Source organism: Monodelphis domestica, chromosome 4 (assembly GCF_027887165.1).
Source record: "Monodelphis domestica isolate mMonDom1 chromosome 4, mMonDom1.pri, whole genome shotgun sequence".
NCBI lineage: Eukaryota > Metazoa > Chordata > Mammalia > Didelphimorphia > Didelphidae > Monodelphis > Monodelphis domestica.
In genome coordinates this window covers 223,768,822-223,777,594 of record NC_077230.1, presented here as the reverse complement: position 1 = coordinate 223,777,594, position 8,773 = coordinate 223,768,822, and the positions used below count along the sequence as shown (strand labels likewise).

The window sequence follows — 8,773 nt, the reverse complement described above, 5'->3', positions numbered from 1 at the left end:
TTATCCATTCTCAACAATGGGTCCCACATTACAAAACACTTTCTTGAGAGCGAATTTCACATCCTTGTTCCTTAAACTATAGATTAGGGGGTTCAACATGGGAGTCACAAGATTATTTAATATCTGAACCACTGAACCAAGCAAGGGACTGGGAGTAGGTTGCAGGTAAATAATGATGACGGGCCCATAGGCACAAAGGATTGCTGTGAGGTGTGCACTACAGGTTGAGAAAGCTCTTTGTCTACCTTCTGTGGAGCGTATTCTTGATATAGAGATCCCAATGCGAGTGTAGGAAATGAGAATGAGGAAGAGGCATAAAAGAGACAAAAGACCAACATTAGTGAAGCTAACCCTCTGGGCTAAAGATGTGTCTGCACAGGCCAGAGGTAAGACTGCTGGAATGTCACAAAAGTAGTAGTCTACTTGGTTGGCATCACAATAAGGTAACTGGAAAGTAAGGGAGGTCAGGATAGTAGCATGAACACATCCACTCATCCAGGTACCTGTTGCTAGGATAGAGCACACCCTATGATTCATGATAATTCTGTAACGTAAAGGATGACAGATGGCAACAAAGCGGTCATATGCCATTACTGTGTACAATAAGCACTCAGTGCAGCCCAGGAAATGGTAGAAGAACAATTGGGTTACACAGCCTTTGAAAGAGATAACTGGTGTCTGTCCAGAAAGATAGAACAACATTTTGGGTGAGGTAGCTGAAGAGAAACCCATGTCAAATATAGACAGATTTCCCAGAAAGAAATACATAGGTGTATGAAGGCGAGAAGAAGAAATAACGGCCATAAGGATGAGCACATTCCCTGACAGTGTACATAGATACAAGAATAAGAAGAGAACAAAGAGCACTGTCTCTAGCCCCACTGTCTCAGGGATTCCCAGGAGGATGAACTCAGTTACCTCTGTGAAATTCTTTATCTCCATGGAAAGGCCAGTTCTTAGCTACCTATAAAAGGAAATGTGTAAATTATTAATTATTTTATGATATTTTTAAAAAATATAGTAAACTGCTTTTTGAACCTAAGAGAAATATTTTGAATTGTCCCAGAAGTTACAGATCTCTACAGTTAGGGTCCTACAACTCCTAAGTATTAGGTATGAAGGATCCAAGACCTCTCTGACACAGATATTCATAGAGAATGAGACAGACAGAAGGCAGATTGGAGTCAGACTCTGGGAGTTTTGTAATACCAGTATGAAGCAGTTTTCTTTTGTCCTAGAGGCCAAGGGAAGCCACTGAAATTTTCTCGTCTATGAAGAAACATGGTGAGACGCATGACTTAGGAAAACTATTTTGGCAGCTGTGTAGTGAATGGGTTGGAGAATATAGAGAAATGAAGCAGGGAAATCAACCACAAGGCGATTGACATAGTCCAGGTTAGAGGGAATAAGCTCTAACACTGTAGTAATAGCATTCTGGGTGGAAAGAAGGAAGGATATTTGAGAAAAACTGTGGAATCAGAATTGACAACATTTGATATCCTACGTACAACCAAGCCAAAAGCATTCTTCCACATTCTTCCAAATTGTAGGAAAAGAAAGATCCAGTGTCCAACAACCAAATAAAGAATACAGTCCTGGGTTTAGATCTTGTTCATATAAGTTGATTACCCAAGAGGTTCAGCCACTCCTGAGAACCAATAGACTCTTGGAAACCTTTGGGGTTCTAGCCACTTCCAAGAACCAGAGGGTGCAAGGAAATCTTCGAATTTGAGACTTTCACTTCAATTTATTCCTAAATTTCTATTGACTCTTAAACCCAATCTAGGGAACTGAATATCCCCAATTTTCCTGACACCAGAAACTGTTTACTATTTGGATTCAGAGATCCATTATACTCAATCTCTATTTTTCTGTTCTTCTTTTCCTTCTTCCACCATCACTTTTAACTCTAAGCTGACATTTACTCCCTGTTTCCATTTTATTCCTTATCTCTTCAGATTGAAAGCCATAAGACTGAATTCTGCCATTTATTTATAAGAGATATAAAAATTCAGGGTAAGGTAATTCAAAGTGAATATAAAAGAAAGCTAGAAAGCTATTTAGTCCTAAGTACTTGACATTAATTCATATGCTATTATATCTTCAATTTTTTGGGTCTATTTGGCCCCCTCATTATTCCACTGTCCTAGAGCTTTAAATTCCTTGCAGGCTCCAAAAAAGGAAGAAAATCTCTCACCCAAGAATGCCTTCATAGAATTGGGATCAACCACTATCTTAGGTTACTGGTTCATTCTATAATTTCAAGGTCTCTCTTAAAGCATAAAACTTCATGAATGTGTGTTGTGCTATGGATTTTCTATCCAATTTCCTAAGTAATAATTGAGCCATCTAATTCTTCCCTTCTCTTCCCTCCTCTATCTCTTTCCTTTCTTCTCATCCCTTCCTCTTCTTTCCTTTTCCTGATAAAGAAGAAAAACAAACAAGAGATCCAGATGATGAAATTTGAAAGTGTACCCATACTCCCCTAAATCAGAATAATTTTCAACTTGAATCATTAAGATGAAGCGAAAGTACAAAAAGAAGAATCCTCTTTCTATTTTGTAAATAGTTAGGACATCATCTCATGGCCATTATTAGATCTCAGATTTTTTTTAATTGTCCTCTTCGACTAAGGTGAAGTGTAAGAGTGAAGTGAAGTACAGAGAAGAGATGCAGGTTCCTCTCTACCTCATGCTTTCTCATCCTACAGATAAAAAAGATTGGAAGCTAAGAAATAGCAAGGCATAGTCTCAAAACAATCAAGCTTTTGTCATTAATTAGACAGATTGCCATAGAGAAAGGTAAATTAAGCATGCCTTGGCAAAAGTTAAAGCCCCATTTTGAGTTTAGCCTCTTTTGCTCTTTGTAATAGAACCAAATTGGTCAGTGCCCAAATTTGGGGGACAACTGGTTTCCTCCCTAGTGTGACTTTTGGCAGTCAGCTAATTCTGATATCTTTTGCTGTTTTATATTTTCCAAAAATAAGAATGAGGTCTCTAAACTCTTAACAGTCCCTCTTTCCAGGGTCCATGCTTCTCCAAGTGAATGTGAGAAAGCTACAAAAGGAGAGAAAGAAAGGGTAGAGTGGTGAAGGAGGAGAGGGGCAGGGAGGGGTTTAAGGAGAAGGCTCAACATTACTAACAGCTTGAGGCATGACTGACTGAGGTAAGAAGTAATATTTTTTGTTCCTCCAAAATTTTGCCTGCTAGACAACAAAGAGGGGGAAACTGAGGATTCTTGTAAAACTCAACTATGCAGTCAGGGACTCTAAAAGTTTCTCCTTTTCAACCAGTCTATCAGGAAGCAGGCAGTACAGATCTGACAGTACCCTTACCTCCTCACACTGAGCACCTCTAAGATTCTAGGAACTAAAACTTTTCCCATTTTTTAATGCTTAAATTAGCTTATCATCCCTTTGGGACCCTGTTCTTGGCACTCAGCAAGCCAGGAACAGTGGGATTAATTAAAACCAGGGTATTCTGGGACCTGAGAAGAGAGAAATAACAATGACATAAATAATATCTAGTGACATTTGTCTGTATGTTAAAATTTTGAGGGATACTATAACCCTTTTGTTTGGGTTCCCTATTGACACATATTTTGATATATTATTTATATTTGGCATATGTGTATATGTTTTATATCTCCAAATAGCTTAAATGTAGAATAGCTATGATTTATGATGTGTACTTCATGCTATTTCCACAGCATCTAGAATAGTATCTTATAAGTAGTTGTTGCTTACAAATATTATTTGCCAATTGAAGGATTGATATATAATTGATCCAATTGGTAAACATATCTTTCTCCTTAGCTTTGAGCATGTCACATAAAGAGATGCTGATGACTAGCACTGGTTATCTAAAACAACTGCTCAGTTCGTTTATGTAACACACTATTTCATGTATATCTACATTTATATAATTGCTAAGTCAAACAATAGAGTTCTAGACCTGATTTAACAGCTATGTCACTTTGGGCAAGTCATCTCTAAAATGGGAATGATGATAGCACTTCCTTGCCAAGTTTGTTATTACAGTAAAATAAGTTTTGTAAATCTTAATGAGTTTTATAAATACTAGTGATTATAAGGGTGGTGATTGTGGTAGTAGTTTTGATTCATATAAATAAGAGAAATACTTTCCAGAGGAGTGTAAGAGATGTTCATGAATCTTACTCTCCTTGGGCTTTCCAGTTAAGATCATGGAATAAGAATTTTGAAGATCAGCTCCATTTCATGCTTCTCAAAAAAGCAACAAAAGTAATAACAAAGACAATTTAAAATGGCTACAACACCACATAAGGGACATAAATCAACCAAAATAGAATATGACTGATGTGTGTCAATACCAAAAAAAAAAAAACAACCTGAATTTAGCTGGAAAAAAGACTAAAAATGCCACAAGCAAATGCTAGATGGAAAAACAAAATCCAACAGCATAATATATATCAAGAAATTCAAATGAATAAAGAACTGTAATGATATTACTCAAGAAAAATCATTGGTATGAACATCTCAAAATTAAAAGCATTTGTAGAAAAAAAATTTAAATCATAGAAAAAATTGAAGTCAGCATAAAGATTGCTAAAATCAATAGAAAGAAAACAATCAAGGAAAAACAACAATGTAACTAATAGAAAACATAAAAAAATAATCCACAGAAGCGACCTGCTTATTGCAGTGGGAAACATAATTGCAATAATGATGGGAACAAAAATGCTGGGGAAAGTGAATCATAGACTGAAAAATACTGTAAAATTTGGAATGCAAAGTGACAGGCTCACAGGATTGGTTAAGATGAAGCAACCTCAGGATTACAGTCAACACAGAAAATTTAGTAAAACAGAAGAATCTTAACACTATCGTCCAGAAAATCATTAAAGGAAATTTTCTAGAATAAGAAAAAGGAGTGTTTCCAGAAAGACATCTTGAAGAGCTTCAAGAAGTCTGAACTACATGACTCCAGCCAAAAGGGAAACATTTGAAATGATTTACTTTTCTCAGATCAAAACAAATTAGCTCTCAGGTAAGCAAAATCATATAGCCTGAATGACTAAGTATTTCTGATAAATTGAAAAGGGGAACACTAAAATGGAACAAGAGATGTGGTTAAAATAATGTTAATGTGATTTCATTTAATAGAGGAAGCCAGAGTTGTTTTTGGTGTTTTTAAACCTAGTTAGTAGTTTAACACAGAAGCTATTCAAGAGAATTTTTTTTTTAAGCTTAGCATGATCATGGTAAATAATGATTAAAAATTTTTAATGAACAAAAAATGGAAGCAAAGAATTACATAAGAGGATCAATATGAAGGATATCATCAGAGAAATATAAGGCTTCAGACTTCCGGTTAAGATGGCGGCTTAGAGAAAGCTGAAGTTCAGATCTCCGGAAAACCCTTCCCGACCGATCTCAAACTAGAAGCTCCTAAGGCGCCGAAATTCAAAACGATCAACAGCACAGACCCTGGGAACCCTCCTCCTGGACCTGGACCCGGTTCAAAAGGTACGGCTCCCCTTAAAAGCCAGAACCCGAGATCCCTCGGACCTCAGGGGTAGGAGCGCAGAGTCCAAGGCTCCCGGAAGCGGCAGCCGCGCCGGGCTCAGAGAGCAGGGTCTGAGGAACAACAACCCTCAGGGTCTTCTACCCAAGTCCCAGTCCGGGTGAAAGTTACTGCCTGGGGCCTCCGCTGCAGAGAGCTGGTCGGTCCAGGTGAAAGTTACTGCCTGGGGCCTCCGCTGCAGAGAGCTGGTCAAAACAACAGCAACCCTCAGGGCGGGCAAGACAGCCTCACGGGCTGGATCCTGCTATCCAAGTCTCAGTGAAAGTCTGTGCTCTCGGAGCTTGGGGAAGCGGCAGCCCATCCCCCCGCAGGCCGACGAAACAGCCTCACGGCCAGGGATTCTGAAGGCAACTTCCGGAAATCGAGCCAGGGGGAGAGTGTGGCCTCGTGGTCCGACCCTTCCATTCCAGTTCCAGTGAGGCATATTCAGTTTAACCCAGGGAAAGCCCATAGAACTATCTGCCCAGGACTAAAGCCTCTGAACACCAGAAAGAGACAAGAAAAACTAATCCTCCACATTCAGAAATGGCAAACTCCACAGAACCACAGAAGCCCCAAAATACCAAGAAAAATAAGAAGAAAGGGGCGACTCTGGACACATTCTATGGAGCCAAAATACAAAATACAGAGCAGATAGAAGAAGATATACAAGAAAATTCTCCAAAATCATCCAAAGGAAATAGAAACTCTCCACAAACCCATGAAGAATTTGAATCAGAAAGGACCAAAAAGATGGAAGCCCTCTGGGAGGAAAAGTGGGAAATGATGCAAAAGAAATTCACGCATCTACAAAACCAGTTTGACCAAACTGTAAAAGAAAACCAGGCTTTAAAGCAAGAACTAATAAAGCAAAGCCAAAACACCAAGAAATTAGAAGAGAACATAAAATATCTCACCGACAAGGTGATAGATCTGGAAAACAGGGGGAGAAGAGAAAATTTAAGAATAATTGGACTCCCAGAAAAGCCAGAAATAAACACCAAACTGGACATGGTGATACAAGATATAATCAAAGAAAATTGCCCAGAGATTCTAGAACAAGGGGGCAATACAGCCACTGACAGAGCTCACAGAACACCTTCTACACTAAACCCCCAAAAGACAACTCCCAGGAATGTAATTGCCAAATTCCAAAGCTATCAAACAAAAGAAAAAATCCTACAGGAAGCCAGAAAAAGACAATTTAGATATAAAGGAATGCCAATCAGGGTCACACAAGACCTTGCAAGTTCTACGCTGAATGATCGTAAGGCATGGAACATGATCTTCAGAAAGGCAAGAGAGCTGGGTCTCCAACCAAGAATCAGCTACCCAGCAAAACTGACTATATACTTCCAAGGGAAAGTATGGGCATTCAACAAAATAGAAGACTTCCAACTTTTTGCAAAGAAAAGACCAGAGCTCTGTGGAAAGTTTGATACCGAAAATCAAAGAGCAAGGAATACCTGAAAAGGTAAATATTAAGGAAAGGGGAAAAATGTTATCTTCTTTTACTCAAACTCTCTTCTATAAGGACTACATTTATATCAACCTATGTATACTAATATGTGGGGAAAATGTAATGTATAAATAGGGGGTAAAGAAAGACCAAATAGAATAATGGTTCTCACACAAAGATTCACAGGGGAAGGGGAGGGGAAGAAAACTCCTATAAGAAGGAGAGGAAGAGAGGGGGGGGGGGGTTTACTTAAACCTCAATCTCAGGGAAATCAACTCTGAGAGGGAAAAACATCCAGATCCATTGGGATCTTGAATTCTATCTTACCCAACAAGGGTAAGGAGAAGGGAAAACCAAGGGGGGGAGGGGGAGAGGGAGAACAAAAAGGGAGGGAAAGAGAGGGGGGAGGGGGAGGGAACAAAAAGGGAGGGACTAAAAAGGGAAACATCAAGGGAGGGGACAAGGGGGACTGATTCAAAGTAAATCACTGGACTAAAAGGTAGAGCCAAAGAAGAAAAGGTTAGAATTAGGGAAGGCAATCAAAATGCCAGGGAGTCCACAAATGACAATCATAACTTCGAACGTGAATGGGATGAACTCACCCATAAAACGTAGACGAATAGCTGAATGGATTAGAATCCAAAACCCTACCATATGTTGTCTTCAAGAAACACACATGAGGCGGGTTGACACCCACAAGGTCAGAATTAAAGGATGGAGTAAGACCTTCTGGGCCTCAACTGATAGAAAGAAGGCAGGAGTGGTAATCATGATATCTGATAAAGCCAATGCAAAAATAGACCTGATCAAAAGGGATAGGGAAGGTAATTATATTTTGTTAAAAGGGACTCTAGACAATGAGGAAATATCATTAATCAACATGTATGCACCAAATAATATAGCACCCAAATTTCTAATGGAGAAACTAGGAGAATTGAAGGAAGAAATAGACAATAAAACCATACTAGTGGGAGACTTAAACCAACCATTATCAAATTTAGATAAATCAAATCAAAAAATAAATAAGAAAGAGGTAAAAGAAGTGAATGAAATCTTAGAAAAATTAGAATTAATAGACATATGGAGAAAAATAAATAGGGATAAAAAGGAATACACCTTCTTCTCAGCACCACATGGCACATTCACAAAAATTGACCATACATTAGGTCACAGAAACATAGCACACAAATGCAAAAAAGCAGAAATAATGAATGCAGCCTTCTCAGATCACAAGGCAATAAAAATAATGATTAGTAATGGTACATGGAAAACCAAATCTAAAACCAATTGGAAATTAAACAATATGATACTCCAAAACCGTTTAGCTAAAGAAGAAATCATAGAAACAATTAATAATTTCATCAAGGAAAATGACAATGGCGAAACATCCTTTCAAACCTTTTGGGATGCAGCCAAAGCGGTAATCAGAGGCAAATTCATATCCCTGAAAGCTCATATTAACAAACAAGGGAGAGCAGAGATCAATCAATTGGAAATGCAATTGAAAAAACTGGAAAGCGATCAAATTAAAAACCCCCAGCAGAAAACCAAATTAGAAATCCTAAAAATTAAGGGAGAAATTAATAAAATCGAAAGTGATAGAACTATTGATTTAATAAATAAGACAAGAAGCTGGTACTTTGAAAAAACAAACAAAATAGACAAAGTACTGGTCAATCTAATTAAAAAAAGGAAGGAAGAAAAGCAAATTCACAGCATTAAAGATGAAAAGGGGGACAGCACCTCCAATGAGGAGGAAATTAAGGCAATC

General features: G+C 38.2%; 1 protein-coding gene across 1 annotated transcript; it reads right to left on the bottom strand.

Annotated features, from left to right (window-relative positions):
- Window positions 1-942, bottom strand: LOC100030233 (putative olfactory receptor 10D4). The gene has a single exon (XM_016433212.1). The coding sequence runs from the start codon at window positions 940-942 to the stop codon at window positions 1-3; it is 942 nt and encodes a 313-aa protein (XP_016288698.1).
- Between the last annotated feature and the right edge of the window lie 7,831 nt (window positions 943-8,773).